We start from the raw sequence: 20,765 nt of genomic DNA, 5'->3' as shown, positions 1-20,765 counted from the left end.
ACTCTGTGCCTCAGTTGTTTCCTTGGTAAAAGGGGGCCAATGATAGCAACAATCTCATAAACTAAACTGAGGTAATACATATCTGTATATGGGGCTCTGAGAAATTGAAATTAGGTTAGATATTGATCAGCAAGGAAGCAAATCAGCAGACACTTATATTGCACTGACTACCAACCAGATCCTAATTTGGTTCCTTTAACACTAGTTTGTCCAAAACATTGGTTTTGCTCTAGAGGCAACCAAGGGACCAAGGCCTTGGTAATGTGTGAATTTTCTCAATCTCACTCTGAGAAATATGAGGAGAGAATGAGAACTTAAACGTGTGAGGAGGTCAGGGTAGGCTTGCCAACTGCATCAGATGCCCACAGGGCAGGGGGCGCAGCGTTGACAAGGGCTCCTCACCAACACCTTACAGGGGACCACCTGCTCACAGTTATCCGCTAAAACTCATTAACTGCAGGTTCCCACCTGCACGTGCATCTCTTAGGAGATTTCTCTCTGGTGGCCAAAGTTTCCCTTTGTGCTCCAACTGGAATATTCTATCTGGTGTGAAGCTGACCACTTGAGAAAACAGGACCAGTGGTTTGATGCTTACTTACAGGGAGGTCGCTGTTCTCACCCACAGAGACCAGGTTCCTGAAGTTCTCCAGCATCACGTCTTGGTACAGGTTTATCTGGGTGGAGTCCAATAGCAAAAGCTCTTCCTCGGTGAAGACCACAGCCACATCCTTGAAGGTCACAGTTTCCTAAAACGTCAAGCACATGCCACATTCATCATCTGCACAAATGACCCCTGGAAGAAGAGCCACGTTGGAAGCTTTTGTGCCAGTCATTAAGTTGTGGTCTTCTTGCTCCAAACCCTCTTAGTTCCCTGACCAGGGATTGAACCCGGGGCCACGGCAGTGAAAGCATGAAGTCCTAACCACTGGGCCACCAGGGGATTCCCCAAACCCTCACTTTTAAACCACAATTTCTAACGCTGGAGCTGGGGCTCTGCAAATCACATTTCTTTCTTTTTTTTTAAATTAATTTATTTATTTTTGGCTGCGTTGAGTCTTTGTTGCTGTGTGCAGGCTTTCTCTAGTCGCAGAGATTGGGGGCTACTCTTCATTGTGGTGCATGGGCTTCTCATTGTGGTGGCTTCTCTTGTTGTGGAGCACGGGCTCTAGGCGCCCTGGCTTCAGTAGTTGTGGCACTTGGGCTCAGTAGTTGTGGCTCGCAGGCTCCAGAGCACAGGCTCAGTAGTTGTGGCACACGGACTTAGTTGCTCCGCGGCATGTGGGATCTTCCCAGACCAGGGCTCGAACCCGCGTCCCCTGCATTGGCAGGCGGATTCTTAACCACTGCGCCACCAGGGAAGCCCCACAAATCACATTTCTAATCTGACAACTGGCTCTCAGTTAGGCTCTGGAGCTGGGGACCGCTAGAGGGATTCTGCAAGGTTAGGGGAGGGAATGGAGTTGGAGGTAGTGAGCCAGGAAATACGTACTGATGTCCTACAGCCCACGTGGCACAGACACTGTAGGGAGAAGGGGTTAAGAATGAGGGCTCGCCCAGCCTACCCACCTTCTCCCTCCATAGCCTCAACTACAGAGTCTGGGAAAACAAAATACCCATTTGCTGGCCACCCTTGCAGCTGGGTGGATCCCTTGCTGGGATCCTATGCAGGGATTGCTATAGGGTTCCGGTACAAGGACAGTCCAAAAATATTAATAAAATAAATGTATAAATCAATAAACATGAATGCAAAAATTTTTAAATCTTTTCCTTAGCACCCAGCACCATCTATGAAGTACCCTTGTAACAGCTTGAATGCTTGCACCTACAGGAGATACTGTGGAAAGAGAAACGTACTGAAGGACACCAAAAAGAAGCATTTTTGAGATAATCAGGGAAATTTGATTATTGTCTGGGTATTAGACAATAGCAAAAATGTATTGATACTCTTAGTCCATTTCTGTTTTTAGAAATACATACTGGAATATACAGGAGTGTGTGGTCAATTAGATTGCTATTTAGAAATATTCTCTCTCATGCTCTCCAATTCCACTAAAAGACCTGAGTGTATTTCCTTGCCTCTTGACTTTGGATTTGGCCACATGACTTGTTCCAATTCTAAGCTTAGGCCTTAAGGGGTCTTGAAAATTTCTGCTTACTCTCTTGCCCCTCTGCCATTGTCCAACACAACCGAGCTAACAGACACAAAAACTGTTACCACAAGCAGAGTGCACCAAATAAATACATATGGCATTGGTTTTGGGGCCAGCCTGCAATAGCTGAGGAAACTATTAGAAGAGGTTGGGAAAATGGTAACCTGGGTGATGTAGCCATGAAACGTTTTGTAAAACTCTTGCTGGCAGTAACTTAGAAGACAGAAAGTATAACCTACTGAATTTGTGTACTTGGGCAAGATGTTTTCCTGGCAAAGGGTGAAAGTGTGAGCTTGTTTATTTTAGCTGCATATAGTAAGTTACTTTAAGAAAGTGAGGGACTTCCCTGGTGGCACAGTGGTTAAGAATCCGCCTGCCAATGCAGGGGACACGGGTTCGAGCCCTGGTCCGGGAAGATCCCACATGCCGCGGAGCAACTAAGCCTGTGTACCACAACTACTGAAGCCCATGTGCCTAGAGCCTGTGCTCCACCGCAAGGGAAGCCACTGCAATGAAAAGCCCACGCACTGCAGTGAAGAGTAGCCCCCATTCACCACAACTAGAGAAAGCCTGTGCACAGCAATGAAGACCCAATGCAGCCATAAATAAATAAATAAATTTATTTTAAAAAAAAAAGTGATAAACTCAGAAAAAAAAACAGTACAGTATGAAATAACATGCTACCTGCATTAGTCTTTAAAATTCTCTGAAAATACTTTGGGAAAGAATAAAGAAAAGTGAGAAAAAAGATTAAGCAAATGTGGCAAAATGTTAATTGTTGAAACTGCATGACAGGTGTTATATATGGAGATTCATAGTACTATTTTCTCTTTTTGTGTATTTTCATAATTAAAACATTGCTCATGATTTTAAAAAATCCTTGCCTCCACCCCACGATGGTCTTTTTGATGTATCAGCTTGGCTAGACTACAGTCCCCAGTTATTGAATCAAACTTTAATCGAGGTGGTGCTGTACAGATATTCTGTAGATGTGATTAAAGTCCATAATCAGTTGACTCTAAGGGAGGTTACTCTACATAATCTGCGGGGGCTGGGGGCTGCTTCAATCAGCTGAAAGGCCTTAAGAGCAGAGCTAAGGCTTCCCTGAGAGGAGAACTTTCACCCGCAGACAGCAGCTTCACTGGGTCGAGAGTTCCAGCCTTGACCTTCCTAACGGGCTGCCCTGTAGATTTCTGACTTTCCCAGCCCCCACAATCGCATAAGCTAATTCTTTATAATAAATCTTTAGGGGCTTCCCTGGTGGTGCAGCGGTTAAGAATCCGCCTGCCAATGCAGGGGACACGGGTTCGAGCCCTGGTCCAGGAAGATGTCACATGTCACGGAGTAACTAAGCCCATGCGCCACAACTACTGAGCCTGCACTCTAGAGCCCGCGAGCCACAACTACTGAAGCCTGTGTGCCTTGAGCCCGTGCTCCACAACAAGAGAAGCCACTGCAATGAGAAGCCTGAGCACCGCAACGAAGAGTAGCCCCCGCTTGCTGCAACTAGAGGAAGGCTGCGCGCAGCAACGAAGACCCAACACAGCCAAAAAATAATAAATAAAAATAATAATAATAATAAAAATTGAACTGCAGGGAAAATAAATTATAAAAAATTTATTTTAAAAATCTTTAAAAAAATTTTTTTTACGGAAGTATAGTTGATTTACAATGTTGTGTAAATTTCTGCTGTACAGCAAAGTGATTCAGTTATACATATATATACAGTCTTTTTCATATTCTTTTCCATTATGGTTTATCACAGGATATTGAATATATATAGTTCCCTGTGCTATACAGTAGGACCTTGTTCTTTATCCATTCTATGTATAATAGTTTGCATCTGCTAATCCCAAACTCCGAATCCTTCCCTCCCCCACCCCTCCCATAATAAATCTTTTAATATTTATCTCCTACTGGTTCTGCTTAGCTGGTTGAACCCAGATTGTTACATGTCCATTCAAATCTTACTACTCAGAGTGTAGTCATGTATACTGATCGTGCACTCAAATGCTGTGGCAATACCAAATCGCTATAAAAGTTTCTCAACGCTTACTCCTGATTTCTGTATTTCTGTACTTATCTCTTGTGGACCAGGGACAAGCAGCTCATCGACTGGCACTGGTGTGCAAACTGCACTTGGAGCAGCTCTGAACCAGACATCTTGACCTTCCTGAGCCTGTTTCTTCATTTCTCCAAAGGGAATAATGCCACTACCTCTCCCAGCTGTCATAAACAAGGTAAAGTGCCTACCATATGAGTCACTCAAAAATTGCTGTCTTCCTTTTGGAAAATAGAGATATCCAATGGACATGGCATTTAAGAGAAAGAAAGGAAACTTTAACTTACCTGGAGCTTAATCATACTGTCTTCCTCTTAGAACGGGCAGGAGCCAGAGAAGGCAGAACTGCCAAGAAGAAAGAATCCACGAGACCAAGGGTTTAACAAGTTGTGAATGAATATTGGTTCCTTCTGATCTGGAAAATTTTCTCACACATTCTTCTCTCCCAAGATATCTTTTCCTCTCTTCTCACTCTCACCAGACCGAATTCCCACCTCCTCAAGCCATCCCCCCACATCCCAGATCCTTGTGTAACTCCTGTTTCTCTCCTCAAGCTTTAGGGTCAAAACTGACACATTCTTTTTCCTTTTCTCAGACGTGTGAATGTACTGACATCACTTACATCCTAATGACTGGAAAAGAGGCTCCGGAATTGCTCATTTGGAGAGAGATCTAAGGTGACAGGCGGCTTCTTCTGCTCCCTTTTTTGTTTGTTTGTTGTTTTGTTTGGCATGCGGGATCTTAGTTCCCCGACCAGGGATCGAACCTGCGCCCCCTGCAGCGGAAGTGCGGAATCTTAACCACTGGACCGCCAGGGAAGTCCCAGGGTTCAGTTTTTTTAAGTAAACTTTTTATTTTGAGATAATTGTAGATTCACATACAATTATAAGCAATAATACTGAGAGATCCCATGTATCCTTTATCCAGTTTCCTTCAGTGGTAGCATCTTGCAAAACCATAGTACCGGGATATTGACAATGATACAAACGAGGTACAGAACATTTCCATCACCAAAAGGATTTATCATGTTGCCCTTTTATAATCACCCCCCCCCCTTCCCTTCAGCCCTCCCCTCTCTGGCAACTGGCAACCATTAATCTGTTCTCTATTTCTATACTTTTTTCATTTCAAGAATGTTATATAGGGCTTCCCTGGTGGCGCAGTGGTTAAGAATCCGCCTGCCAGTGCAGGGGACACAGGTTCGAGCCCTGGTCCGGGAAGATCCCACGTGCTGCGGAGCAACTAAGCCCGTGAGCCACAACTCCTGAAGCCCTGGCGCCTAGAGCCCATGCTCTGCAACAAGAGAAGCCACCACAATGAGAAGCCCGTGCACCGCAGCGAAGAGTAGCCCCTGCTCACTGCAACTAGAGAAAGCCCGCGCGCAGCAGCAAAGACCCAATGCAGCCAAAAATAAGTAAATAAAATAAATAATAATAAAATGAAAAAAAAAGAATGTTATATAAATGGAAACATGCAGCATGTGCACTTTGGGGATTGCTGTTTGTCACTTGGCATAATTCTTTGGAGGGTCATCCAGATTGTTGTGTGTATCCATAGTTTGTTCTTTTTTAATTGCTGAGTCATATTCCATGCTATGTATGTACCACGCTCTGTATAACTGTTCACCTTTGAAGGGCATCTACATTGTTTCTGGTTATATTCAGTTTTCATATTACTGTGACTGTGACATTTTCTTCACAACCAAGTCATTAGTACACTATTATTGTATTTCCTTCTTAGTATATGAGGAGCTGTAACTTTTTGTTGAGAAGTGCAGCCAACCTGTGACAACCCAGCAGAGAGAGAATCGAGGGATTACATACTCCAACTCACTCGTCTCCCTCTCTCCAAATTCTCCTGTTGTGACTGCCCATTGGCCAAAGACAAGCCAGGCCAGAGGGCAATGGCGGCCTCTCAGGGCAGAGAGCAGGGTGGAAAGGTGGGGAGTGGATCCTGAGCTAGAAAACCAAAGATAATATTGCACATGATGCCTCAAGACCCTTGCTTTTCCTCACCTGCCAGAGCCCACACACTCTCCCCCCACCAATGCCTCTCATTCACTTAATCCGATCATCACTCTGATCTGAGTTACTGCAGCAGGAAGGAGACCAGGTGCCCATAGCAACCTCTTGATGCAGAGAGGACCTAGAGGGCAAGCTGCAGCTGAATTTGGAACTGCAGCTGCCCAGAAATACAATTAGAAATATAAGCCCCTGGGACTTCCCTGGTGGTCCAGTGGGTAAGGCTCTGCATTCCCAATGCAGGGGGCCCAGGATCGAACCCTGGTCAGGGAACTAGATCCCGTATGCATGCTGCAACGAAGATTCCGCATACCACAACGAAGACCCGGCTCAGCCAAATATATAAATAAATATTTAAAAAAAAAGAAAAAGAAAAAGAAAGAAAGGCTGCAGAACTGAGGAGAGAGACTAAACTGAACTCTTCTAGATGTACCTAGCAACCACGTGGAATCATCTGGGGACCAGGATAAAGACCATTTCCTCTGTGTGTGGGAGGGTCAATGTCATGTGATCAAGTCAGAGTTGTAGATCTGTGATCTGTGACTCTCTGAGCCAAAGGACTCTATGAAATCACTTTCAGCCCTTAGGCCTGTGGCAGGACTGCAGACAGGGCAGTCCCTTATCCACTCTTATTTGCCTTTGGACAAATTAGGAAAACACACCCCTGCCTCAAGATCCTTTCCTTCCACCTGTTGGAAAATTACTATAATACACTGATTTTGTTAAAACAAGACACTTTTACTGCTACCTGCTGAAAAACTGTGTGTGTGTGTGCGCATGTATTCCTTAACATGAATAGCACACTTTAGATGTGGTCTCTTTGCGCAGTACCCAACCTGCACAACTGTATACTGCAGTCCTAACCTCAGAAAGCCCATTCAAAAACCTAAGACTAGTGAGACACGGCTTGTGCACAGGACAAAGCCTATTACTGGCTAGGTTCAAGTGACTGTGAACTATGGGACTAGGGAAGGTCTTTTCTAATGACCGTCTCGTATACCCCACCCAAGGGGATCATTCTACTACAGTCAGACCACAGGATCTTGTACAGACATCCATTGTTAACACTTTTCACACTGTACTGCAAGTTTTCTGGTTACTTTTTGCTTCCTCTCCTGTAACATGTGCTCCGTATGAATAGAGATTGTATTATTCATGTACATGTGGCAAGTTTAGCATGCAACAGGTGCCAAATAAGTGAATGAATGGGGAAGTCTGGGCCTTGGCCAAACTTACTTTTTAGACTGAAGAGGTCAGATTGTGAGATCAAAAGTGCAAGGAAAACTGCTCATATTTGACTATGAGAAAAGGCAGCAGAGCCTGGCTGTTGAGACAGTAGACTCTGAAACCAGACTGCTTGGGTTCCAGGCCTGGCTTTGTCATTCACTGGTTGTGGGCCTCGAAGCTTGGCCTTGTCATTCATTGGCTGTGGTGCCTCAGTTCCTGCATCTGCACGAGACAGGATATTAAGAGAACCTATTTCATAGTGTGGTTTTGGGAATTTGATAAGTTATTACATGTAAAGTGGTCAGAACATTGCCTCACATAGAGTGAGGAGTCAGTAAGTGCTGGCTATTGTGCACTGGGCTGTGAGCTAAGAGCTGCAGCTATAAAAGTAAGATTGAGTCCTTGATCTAAAGGGGAGGCAAAGTAGGGGGTACAGAAGTGAGCCAATTCATTCACGGGAATGTGAGAAGGGCTGCAACAGACACTCCACAAAATCGAAGAAAGACACAGGGAAATAGGAACCCAACACTCCCTGAGAGGGGTCCAGGCAGTCAGGGAAGGCTTTAGAGAGATGACAGTGGAGCTGTAGCTCATGTCTGAAGAAACAGTAGGCATCTGCCAAACTGACAAGGAAGGGAAAGGATAAAGGGCCACAGTGGCAGTATGGGCAAGAGAACAGATATGGGAAATACTGTGGTCCAATCAGAGACAGGAAGCACTGGGTACAGACAGGAACACAGAAAATCACAACAGGGCAGGGTGGCTAGGATGGTGCCGGAAACATCACCAGCGGCCAAATCCCGAAGAATCTTGGATGTCATGTTAAAGAGTCTGAACACTGTGTTGTTGTTATTATTATTATTATTTTCTTTCAGGTCTCAGTTACAATGTTACTTCCTCCAGGAAGCCTTCCTTGATAACCCCTACTACATTAGATACTGTGTTAGTCTGTTCCAGCCACTACAACAGACTGTGTGGCTTATAAACAACAGAAATTTACTTCTCACAGTCCTGGAGGCTGGAATTCCAAGATCGGGGTGAGGACCCCCTTCCAGGTCGCAGACTTCTTGTTGTATCTTCACATGGCAGAAGGGGCAAGGGAGCTCTCTCAGGCCTCTTTTAGAAAGGCATGAATCTCATTCATGAGGGCTCTGACCTCAGGACCTAATCACCTTCCAAAGCCATACCTCTTAATACCATCACTCTGGCCCTTAGGATTTCAACATATGAATTTGAGGGGGACACAAACATTCAGACCACGGCAGGTACCACGTCTCCTACCATACCACTATATTGTAGTGGCTTAATTATCTTCTGCTTTTGGCTCTAAGCTCAGAGAGGTCAGGGACTGCATTCCCTTGTGCAACGCATATTTATTAAGTACCTACTGGGTGCCAGGCAGTGATCTGGACGCTGAAGATACCGCAGTGGTCAGTGCTATGGAGCAAAAAAAAAAAAGGGGGGGGGGAAGGGGGATGGGGAGTGAAACAGGGTGGTCAGGAAAGGGCTCACTGAGGTGATATGTGAGTAAAGATAAGGGAATAAGTAAGTAAGGGAGTGAGCAATGCAAGTATCTGTAGAGAATGTTCTAGACACAGGAAACAGCAAGTGCAAAGACCCTGAGGTGGCAGCATTCATGGCACATGCCTAAAGTGGAGTGAGGGAATGAGCAAGAGGAGATGAAATACAGGTAAATGAGAGCCAGGGGTTAGATGGTGTAAGGTCACTTGAAGGATGTGGGCTGTTAGTCTCATTACTTCGAAGCAACAGGGAGGATTTTGAACAGAGTGACATGATTTAACTTGGGTGTTAACAGGATCACGCTGGCTGCTGTTAAGAATGGACTACCAATGGCAAGAGGAGGAGCAGGAAGACTAGTTAGGAGGTTTTCACAAAATCCCAGCCAGGAATGACGGTGCCTTGGATCAGGGCTGTAGAGGCGGAGGGAGTGAGAAATGTTTGGGTCCTGCATTTATACTGATGATCTGGTCAACGGGATCTGCTGATGGCTTGCATGTGGGCTGGAAAAGAAAGACAGGAGAGAAAGCCTTGGCCTCAGTGACTGGGAGGATGGAGTTGCCGTTTACAGAGATGGGGAAGACTATAGGAGGGGCAGGTTTTGAAAATCAGGAGCTCAGTTTTGGAAATATTAGGTTTGAGATGTTGAAAAACACACCTATACTTACAGAGATAGAAGAAAAAAATTATCCCATTTGCAACAGACAAAAGACATGAACGACCTATGAATCAATTTCATTAAGGACGAAAACTACAGAATTTTATTGAAAGGGCTGAAGCTCTGACTGCACCTTGGAGCTCACAGTGACTCTCAGGGCATAGGGGTCTAATCTGAGGGGGAATCCCCAAGGTCTGGCCCCATATACTATGTGTAACTAAGAGGAAAATGGAACCTTCCTATGCTTCAGGCACTTCCTAGTTAGTTAACTGGAAAATTGTTTCCAAAATATTTAATTACGGAAATTTCTAACACACACAAGGCAGGCAGAATAGCATAATGAACCCTCAGGTACCAATCACTTGGCTTAAAAAAGTATTAACACGTGGTCACTTTCATTTCAACTACACCTCTACCGGTTCCCCACATACTCACATATTATTATTATTAATTTTTAACTAGATCATTTCCTTTTTATTTATTTATTTTTAATAAATTCATTTATTTATCTATTTTTGGCTGCATCGGGTCTTCGTTGCTGCGCGTGGACTTTCTCTAGTTGCGGCAAGCAGGAGCTACTCTTCATTGCGGTGAGAGGGCTTCTCATTGCGATGGCTTCTCTTGTTGTGGAGCATGGACTCTAGGCACGCGGACTTCAGTAGTTGTGGAGTGCGGGCTTCAGTAGTTGTGGCTCGCGGGCTCTAGAGCGCAAGCTCAGTAGTTGCGGCGCATGGGCTTAGTTGCTCCGCGGCATGTGGGATCTTCCCCGACCAGGGCTTGAACCCGTGTCCCCTGCATTGGCAGGCGGATTCTTAACCACTGCGCCACCAGGGAAGCCCTCACATATTATTTTGAAGCAAATCCCTGACATCATATTATTTCGTCCATAAATATTTCATTAAGTACCATTGAAAGATATGAAATCATTTTAAAAATGCTAATATTACACTTCAAAAATTAACAGTAATTCTCTAATTTTATCAAATGTGGAGGCAGTGTTCAAATTTGTTGACTGCAATTTAACAATTTACTATGTGTCACAATCCCCAAAGATTGCACTCCCTGGCTCATAGCATGCGAGGTGAGGATGGGGTTAATAATTTGGGGCAGTTCTTTTCAAACTGTATTCAGAGACATACTCCAGATTTATCCCCGTAAAGAAGGGATGTACAGTCTCAGCTGCCCCCCTATTTCCAGAGGCCAGAACTTCCGCCCTAAAGTCAAGAATGCCCCTCTGGGGCTTCCCTGGTGGCGCAGTGGTTGAGAATCTGCCTGCTAATGCAGGGGACACGGGTTCGAGCCCTGGTCTGGGAAGATCCCACATGCCGCAGAGCAACTAGGCCCGTGAGCCACAACTACTGAGCCTGCGCGTCTGGAGCCTGTGCTCCGCAACAAGAGAGGCCGTGATAGTGAGAGGCCCGCGCACCGCGATGAAGACTGGCCCCCGCTTGCCACAACTAGAGAAAGCCCTCGCACAGAAACGAAGACCCAACACAGCCAAAAATGAATAAATAAATAAATACATTAAAAAAAAAACTCATAAAAAAAGAATGCCCCGCTGGAGTCAGAGCTGCCAAACCCAAACCTAGAGCTCAGAATCCAAGACTCCAAGAATCTAGGCGTGCTGAGCCAAAATCGCCCCCCGCCTAAGTGAGGAATGAACAGCCCAAGCCGTCCCCCATATCGGAGATGAACTGCTTGAGTCAATTCCTCTCCCCAGTCAGGGGCTCATGGCCGAAAACCAGCATCTCCAAAACCTGAGCCAATGCCCCCGGTCCCCGGTCTGGGTCGAGATGCATGTGCCAAGACGGACACCAAGCCTGACCCGGGGATGCACATCCCAAGCCATGACCCAGCAGCCTGCAGGGGAACCACCTGAATCAATCATCGCAAACGAGCCCAAGCTCTCCCGACTGCACCTCAGGGAGGCCGGGCCGGAGCCCCTCACCACCCCGCCCCGCCGAAAAGGCCCTTTTATCGGTCACCCGTCCCCGCTTCCAACTCCTCCTATTCCAGTAGATAGGGCCGGTTACAGCTTCCCACCTCCCCACCCCCATGCCCAGTGATACCTCGGAAGGGGGCGCGGTCCGGGCCGCACGCACCTCAGCGCCCCAAAATAAGTCGCCCACAGCCCCCCCTCAGGAACCACGGCGCATGCGCAAGGTAGCCTGCGGACTACAACCCCCAGAATCCCCTGCGCGGCACCTGCGTCCGCGCCCGGTTGCCCAGGGGTTCATGGTGCCGCTGGGTCCCCGGACTTTATTTTTCTAAAATAATAGTAACAATCACAATAGCGATAAAATAACAGTGAAATGTTCATAATAATTTTAAAAAACCTCTCTCTATCCATGATAAAAAAAGGAGAGGTAAGAGTCAATATCTTAACACCTGGAAATGAGCACTTGTATTTTAGTGAAAATCTTCATAGGTTCTTATTTTGAACACATACCCTTTAGTTTTATAAACACGTAACTTTTCAATGAAAATTTACTTTCTTTTTTCACGGGTTGTTTCTATTGAAGGGGACTCTGGAAAACCTTCCATGCTTAAGACCTGACATAACCCTGTAATTTCCCCCTTTGGAGAAGCAGGAAGAAGTAACTAGTAAGTAGCTGCTGTCCTTTATCAGGGGAATAGTACTGAGTCTGGGGTTCTCTTTAAAGAGACCAATTTCAACAAATTACGAAAACTTGTAAAGTTTTCACATTCTCTTTGAGAAGTCTCCCTTGTTGGGGCTTAATGCTTTCTCTCAGTTTAAGATTTCTATTACAGAAGACGTCCTTTCTGATGCCCTAAATTTGAATTGGGATTAATTGAATTGGGCCCTAAAATTGAATAAGGATTACATTAGAGCCTATAATTCTGGCCTGTAGGGAAAGAGCCAAAAACAAAAACAAACAAAAATGGATGAGAACAATCTGTGTCAGCTCTAATCCTAGATTAGACAGTTGGTGATTGGCAGGAGTTGGAGGAAAAATATTCAACTATAGCTTGACATTGCAACTTGGGGCACATAAAGAGAACAGTGCTTTCGGCCTGTCTCTTGTCATTTGATGTCTTGACATTTCAGTTTCTCTGATTAAAAAAAAAAATCTAGTAAAATCTGCCACAGACATGATAGTCAGCCTTCATTTTGGCAGATCCTAACAGTCTTTTTTTTATCAGATGGGGAGGAGGATGTTTTCTTTAATATGCCTCAGTGATATTTGTGATAAATATGTAGATCCTCCACATTTGAGTTCATTTATTCTCTTTTAGCCTCTCCTCTTTGACCTCATCTTCCACTACTTCCTCACTTGCCCATTCTGGTCCAACCACACTGGGCTTTGTGCTGTCAAACCTGATCACTGTTCCCTCTGCTGGTATGTTCTTTTCCTTGGTGGCCACAAAGTTTGCTCCACCTTCTTTATTCTTTGCTCAAATGTTACTCTCAGTGAGGTCTACTATGACATTCCTATTTAAAACTGCAGCAGCCCCCGGCACTTCACCATCTGCCTTACCCCACTTTACCTTTCCCTTCTTGGTACTTATCACCTTCTAAAGTGCAGGCACACCTCATTTTACTGCACTCCACAGATAATGTGTTTTTATTACAAACAAAGTCTGTGGCAAGGCTGTGGCAAGCAAGTCTATTGGCGCCATTTTTTCAACATCATTTGCTCACTTCGTGTCTCTGTGTCACACTTTGGTAATTCTCACAGTATTTCAAACTTTGTCAATATTGCTGTATTTGTCAGGGTGATCAGTGATCTTTTTTTTTTCTTTTGTTTTTTTAAATTCTTTTATTGTGATCAGTGATCTTTGGCGTTAACTGTTGCAAAAAGATTACAACTCACTGAAGGCTCAGATGATGGTTAGCATTTTTTAGCAATAAAATACTTTTGTTATTTATTTATTTATTTAGGCCATGCCACGTGGCTTGCAGGATCTTAGTTCCCCAACTAGGGATCAGGCCCACGGCAGTGAAAGTGCTGAGTCCTAGCCACTGGACTGCCAGGGAATTCCCCAGGAATAAAGTATTTTTAAATTAAGTTGTTTTTTAGACATAATGCTATTGCATACTTAACAGACTACGGTGTAGTGTAAACATACACTGGGAAACCAAAAAATTCGTGTGACTTGCTTTTCTTGCAATATTCGCATATAGCAGTGGTTTGGAATCAAACCTGCAATATCTTTGACGTATGCCTATAACTTAGATTCTTTTTCTTGCAGCCGTAGATAGCAGAAAGGAACTCAGCACAGGCCAAGTCTCAGGTCTCCTGAGTCACCCAGATGCAGGAGTCAGATTGGAGTCATGGTGCGCCATCCTCTATGAAGCCAGGCTCGTGGGCTCACGGGTCCCAGAGGGCCAGAATGTAGAACAGAAGTGCCAAACGGGTCCTCCCAATTATCCAGGCCACCTCATCTCCTACCAGCCAGCAAAAATGATGTAGCCTCTGAAAGTATCTAAATCACAAATTTCACAGTTCATTTGTATAACTTGTATTTGGTACTGGGTGCTAAGTGAACAGTAGAAAAAGAAAAAAAAATTATAGAGATTATAACATGGATCCTTGACTATAAGGGATTGTTCCAGCAGACTAATTTTTAAAAAATAGCTTTACTGTTGCTATAAAATTGATATATACTCTTTGTTATAAAGTAAAATATGTAAAAGTGGGGCTTCCTTGGTGGCGCAGTGGTTAAGAATCCGCCTGCCAATGCAGGGGACACGGGTTCGAGCCCTGGTCCGGGAAGATCCCACATGCCACAGAACAACTAAGCCTGTGTGCCACAACTACTGAGCTTGCGCTCTAGAGCCTGCGAGCCACAACTACTGAAGCCCATGTGCCACAACTACTGAAGCCTGCACGCCTAGAGCCTGTGCTCCGCAACAAGAGAAGCCACTGCAATGAGAAGCCCTCGCATCGCAACGAAGAGTAGCCCCTGCTCGCCACAACTAGAGAAAGCCTGCGCACAGCAACGAAGACCCAACGCAGCCAAAAATAAATTAATAAATTAAAAAAAAAAAAGACTGAAGTTTGTGATTGAAGTGTTTTCCCTATTTACCAAACTTCCAGATTTTCCCTTCCTAGACAGACCAGCTGCTATGAAAAGGTCAGTCTCTCCTGCAGACCTCCCTACACATCACGTCCATGACGTTTGTCTCTTGCCTTGGCGCTGAGATGAATGTAAAGTTCTGAGTTCTGACGGGAGACCTCAACTCAGGTCTCCTTGTAAGGTTCCTCGCTTAAATGCGCCCTCTGGTGATTTCACAGACCTGAGCTATAACTGAAGCCTTTCCCACACTCTGCACACTTGTAGGGCTTCTCTCCAGTGTGGACCCTCTGATGGACATGGAGACAGGAGCTTCGACCAAAGCCCTTCCCACACTCCTTGCATTTATAGGGCTTCTCGCTAGTGTGGACCCTCTGATGGCCTTGGAGATGTGAGCTCTGACTGTAGCCCTTCCCACACACATCACATCTATAGGGTTTCTCTCCAGTGTGCACTCTCTTATGACTGAGGAGACCTGAGCCGTACCGGAAGCCCTTTCCACATTCGTAACAAGTGTAGGGCTTCTCTCCCATGTGCAGTGTCTGGTGGGTGAGAAGGTTGGAACCATAGCTGAATCTCTTGCCCCACTCAACACGTGTAGGGCTTCTTGCCCGTGTGGACTCATTGATGTTTGTGGAGGCTCGAGGTGCATCTGAAGCCCTTTCCGCACTCTTTGCATCGGTATGGTCTCTCGTCCGTGTGGACCCTGTGGTGGATGAGAAGTCCTGAGCTGTAACTGAAGCCTTTGCTGCACTCGGTGCATTTACAGGGTTTCTCTCCCATGTGGACCCTCTGAAGGAGGAGGAGGTCAGAGCTGTAAATGAAGCCCTTCCCACACACGTCATAGATGTAGGGCCTCTCCCCCGTGTGGACCCTCTGGTGACTGTGAAGGTCTGAATTCCGCTGGAAGCCTTTCCCCACTTGGTGCATCTGTAGGGCTTCTCTCCCGTGTGGACCCTCTGATGGACGTGGAGGTCTGAGCTTCGGCTGAAGCCTTTCCCACACTCCCATCTGTAGGGCTTCTCTCTTGTATGCAGTCTCTGATGTGTGAGAAGCCCCGAGCTGTAGCTGAAGCTCTTCCCACACACATCACACTCATAGAGGCGCTGACCCGTGTGAACCCTCTGGTGAGCCTGGAGGTGTGAGTTGTGACTGAAACCCTTGTCGCACTGGTCACACTGGTAGGGTTTCTCTCCTGGGTGCGTTTTCTGATGACTGCTGAGATGCAAGCTACAACTGAATCCCTTCTGGCATTTGACACAGCTATGGGGCTTCTCCCCCAGGTGGACATGCTGATGCTTACGTAAGGTGGACTTAGCATAGAATCCTCTGCCACACTCGCTGCATGTGTAGGGCTTCTCCCCCCTGTGCAGCCTCTGATGGACCTGAAGCACCGAGCTGTAGCTGAAGCCTTTCCTGCACTTGCTGCATTTATACGGTTTCTCCCAGTGGGGACCCGGTGATGGACAAGCAGGTTGGAGCTTCGCCCGAAGGCCTTGCCGCCTGCCTCGCATTTATAAGGTTTCTCTCCCGTGTGCACTCCCTGGTGAATGAGAAGGACTGATTTATACCTGAACCCCTTGCCACAGACATCGCATCCATAGGGCATGTCTCCTGCGTGGGCCCCGGGGAGGCTGTGAAGGTGTGTGTTCTGCCTGAAGACCCGACCGTGCTGGGTATTTTTAAAGGATTTGTCTCCTGTGGGGATTCTTTGAGGTCTCTCCAGACAGGCACCTGGCCTCAAGCTCTTAGCAAACTCTTGATATTTATAGGGTTTCTCTTTCAAGGGCACCCTTGGCTGAGTGGGAAGGTTTGATTCATCCCTGAGGCCATGTCCACGTTCATTTCTTTTAAAGCCGTTCTCTCCGGAGTTAGGGTGTTGAAGTACTGACTTTTTAATGCAGTTTTCTCTACATTTATCAGTTACGTGGTTTCCCTCTTTCAGGTTTTCTGTGGTCATCATGACCACATGATATCCTGAAGCCATAATCACCCCAGTCACATTTATATATTGTATTTTCCATGTCGACTTTTTTACACCTTTCCTGAACATTCCATGGCTCATTCACAAAGGCTTTTATCCAAGATTCTTGAATGGAGACAGGTGTCACAGCTTTGCAGGCTGGAAACTCTTGATCTTCTAAATTGCTGGACCCATCCCCTTGAAGACTGTCTACCAAATTTTCCATCTGAGAACCCTGAGTAGATGCTCCTTTCCCCGCTTGACAGAGAGAAGCATCTTCTGAGAACTGGAAATCCATCCCTTGAAGATTTACTCTATGGTCTTGATTCTGAGTTAATTCACCAGCCACCTGTTCCAAGATTTTCCAGTAGGAGAGCTCTCTGTGCAAAAGCAATCTTAATTCCTTTTCTTGAATATACTCCATGTCCTTCTCATCCTTGTCTCCTATGGAGTTAAAGGCAACTTGTGAGAACAAGTACAAGACTGGCTCAGGGATATCAGGCTTTCAGACTTGGACCGATAACGGCCTAGAGAAAAATTCCGCTTTATGTATCATAACTATCGTGGTGCTTCATTCTGTGTCTGAAAAAAGGAAGAGGCTCCTATTAATAAGCTTTGAAGCTAAATGGTTTTTTGTTGTTGTTTTTAGTTTTTTTAAGTTTTTCTTTTTTTAAATTTTTATTGGAGTATAGTTGATTGACACTGTTGTGTTAGTTTCAGGTCTACAGCAAAGGCTAAATGTGAATATGATCCTATTAGCTACAGACTCTGTCTCATCAGAGAGCTGCCAAGCAAAAAAGAAATTCTGGAGGGTATTTTACACACGCAAAAATTTACTTATTTACTTGATAATGCTGTTGTTGATAACAACAACAACAATAATATCGAATGCTCTTATAACACTTCCTATGTGCCAAAGAGGTACACATATTAACTTATTTAACCCTCAGAATAACATGGAGGTAGGAACCATCAATGTCTTCATTTTACAGAGGAGGAAACCCAGGCACAGAGAGGATAAGTAGGCTAGTTAAGTTAGTCCGTCGTGCACGAGGAAGTGCGGAGCTGGGATGCCATCATACAAGCCTGATTTTAGAGCCCACGCTTGTGGGCACTCTCACCACACTACCTCCCAGGGTAACTGTGATGCTGGGATGTGTGAACTGAACTTGGAAAGGGAACAAAGCCTCAAATCCTCCGAGTGCTCCATCTGTGTCTGTGTCTTCTGTGAGCATATTCAACAGGAATCCAGGGGCTATGGATAAGGTCTGGAGACATAAAAATCTCAGTGTATTCCCGTCACTGCTGGTGAGCCAGCCAACTGTCGTATTTATCACAGAGCTCCACGTGATTTGAAAGATGTGTCCATACTTTCTGATATTCTTTATTGGCTGTCGTTTTTATCTTTTAAGGCTGAGGTAACATGAACCCGTTTATAGCCACGAACTTGTAGGATACTGGAGTTAAGCGAGAAATCCATCAGAGGATTGTCAACCTGCTGGAACAGTCTCTCTGCTACCGGCTTGCTTGTCTTACACTGCCGGTCTCCTTCTATCAGAGGGAAGGAAGTCCGGAGACCCCCTCACTCCCTCTGGGTATATCACTCTCTGGAAATCATGAAGGAAGCATGAGAGGGTCGGGACTGAGTAACAGAAATGCAGTCGCACAACAATCACCTACTACAGTACCTGCCGTATCCACAGGCAAGACCAAGGGTGGGGGACGGCCGCTGCATGGCCAGCTCACCCCTCACTGCCCGGCCAGGACTCTAGACTCCATGGTTCTCACCTGGATGTGCCTCTCTTGGAGTTTCTCTGTCACCCAAGTCTCTTTGCCTTGTTCCAAATGGGACAGCTTATCAGGCTTGAAAAGTTGTTGCCCTGAAATGGCAAGAAAATGCAAGGCTAAGGCTCGTTTTTGAGGTGTAAAAAATAATTGGAAAATGCAGCCTTAATCCCATGATTTCCAGGCATTTGAAGGACAGATGAGGAAAAGATTCAGGACTAGTTAAATGAAACTGCTATAACATTTCTATATAAAAAGGATGTAACCTGTATTCTAAGACCAAAAATAGCCTCTCTCCAGGGAACAAGAGCACACCAATAAGTTAAGTTTCAATTGCTTAGAGGTTCCTCTCACCCACAGAGAGCAGGTTCCGGAAGTTCTCCAGCATCACGTCTCGGTACAGCTTCCTCTGGGTGGAGTCCACAGCCCCAGCTCCTCCTCCGTGAAGGTCACAGCCACGTCCTTGAAGGTCAATGGCTCCTAGAATGTGAAGCACCATGATCACCAACACCCACTGGATGAAAGGTAAACTTGGCATCACGAAGAAAAGTAGACAGGAGAGCAGGAAATTGTTCAGGGTGATAAGTCAAATCCAGTTTTTTAAACGTTTGGTGCCAATAATTTCGATTCTAAGCAACTGATCTTCCATGGTTATCCAAAGAGTTAAAGCAAACATCCTTTGCTCAGTGTGAGCACTTCTGAGGGCCACTTCCTCGAAATGGAATGGCTGCATCACAGGGTCTGCGCATTTTACAATTTGACTCTAACTGGCAGATGATCGACTTGTCCTCCAAAAAGACTGTGACAACTTATAGCTCCAACTGTGCCTAATTTTAACATGGCTGTGTTTGCACACGGCCCCAAATTACCTTCTCTGCCAGAATGACTGTTTTTCCCCCACCAGCCCCTCACCCCTCCATCAGCTGTTGGGCGAATCCTGCTCTTTGCTGCCATAGCCCTCCACCCACTCCACACACACACCTTTTAGGGGCTTCCTTGTCAGCACTTGACAGAAGCAATCAATGTGTGTTAAAGCAACCATCGCCCCGTGCAGAGGAGACCTCTAGAGCAGCGGTTCGAACTATGGGATTTAAAATCATACTGCGGGGGGCTTCCCTGGTGGCGTAGTGGTTGAGAATCTGCCTGCCAATGCAGGGGACACGAGTTCGAGCCCTGGTGTGGGAAGATCCCACATGCCGTGGAGCAACTAGGCCCGTGAGCCACAACTACTGAGCCTGCGCGTCTGGAGCCTGCGCTCCGCAACAAGAGAGGCCGCGACAGTGAGAGGCCCGCGCACCGCAATGAAGAGTGGCCCCTGCTTGCCACAACTAGAGAAAGCCCTCGCACAGAAATGAAGACCCAACACAGCCATAAATAAATTAATTAATTAAAAAAAAAATCATACTGCGGGACTTCCCTGGTGGCGCAGTGGTTAAGAATCCGCCTGCCAATGCAGGGGACACGGGTTTGAGCCCTGGTCCGGGAAGATCCCACATGCCGCAAAGCAATTAAGCCCGTGAGCCACAACTACTGAGCCTGTGCTCTAGAGCCCACAAGCCACAACTACTGAAGCCGGCATGCCACAACTACTGAAGCCCACATGCCACAACTGTTGAAGCCCGTGTGCCCTAGAGCCCGCGCACCACAACTACTGAGCCCATGTGTCGCAACTACTGAAGCCCGCGTGCTCTAGGGCCCGTGCTCCGCAACAAGAGAAGCCACCTCAATGAGAAGCCTGCACACCGCAACGAAGAACAGCCTCCGCTTGCCGCAACTAGAGAAAAGCCCCTGCGCAGCAACAAAGACCCAACGCAGCCAAAAATAAATAAAATAAAATTTAAATAAATAAATAAATAAAAATAAAATCATACTGTGTCATCCTTAGTTATGAACTGTGGCCCAGGATTTTGTTTTTTTCTTTAATCATTTAAGTACTTTATTTTTTTAATTGAATATATTTGACATATAACATTGTGTAAATTTAAGGTGTACAAAGTATTGATTCAATACATTTATATATTGTAATATGATTTCCAGGTAGCTATATTTAGCACCTCTATCACATTACATACTTATCCTTTCTTTTTACTGATTGGGCTAAGTCAGTTTTAGTCTTTTAACAAGTTTGATGATTGTAGCACAATATTGTTGTCTATATTAATTATACTGTACATTAGATTTCTATGGTTTATTTACACCAGTTGCAAGTTTGTACCCTTAAACAACATCAATATTATCACCCCACTCCCCCATCCCCTGGTAACTACCATTCTGTTTTTTTACGAGATTGACTTTTTTAGATTCCACATATAAGTGACATCATATGGTACTTTTCTTTCTC

General features: G+C 45.5%; 1 protein-coding gene and 2 pseudogenes across 1 annotated transcript; all 3 read right to left on the bottom strand.

Annotated features, from left to right (window-relative positions):
- The window catches only part of LOC132353967 (carcinoembryonic antigen-related cell adhesion molecule 1-like), a 902,477-nt pseudogene that overhangs the window by 784,310 nt on the left and 97,402 nt on the right, over positions 1-20,765 (bottom strand).
- LOC132353349 (zinc finger protein 560-like) overlaps positions 1-20,765 on the bottom strand; it is a 36,556-nt pseudogene that overhangs the window by 2,951 nt on the left and 12,840 nt on the right.
- Positions 14,230-16,586, bottom strand: ZNF229 (zinc finger protein 229). The gene has a single exon (XM_059904490.1). The coding sequence runs from the start codon at positions 16,188-16,190 to the stop codon at positions 14,892-14,894; it is 1,299 nt and encodes a 432-aa protein (XP_059760473.1). The 5' UTR covers positions 16,191-16,586; the 3' UTR covers positions 14,230-14,891.

Source organism: Balaenoptera ricei, chromosome 19 (assembly GCF_028023285.1).
Source record: "Balaenoptera ricei isolate mBalRic1 chromosome 19, mBalRic1.hap2, whole genome shotgun sequence".
NCBI lineage: Eukaryota > Metazoa > Chordata > Mammalia > Artiodactyla > Balaenopteridae > Balaenoptera > Balaenoptera ricei.
The sequence above is the reverse complement of the archived record's forward strand: the minus strand, read 5'-3'. Positions and strand labels throughout refer to the sequence as shown.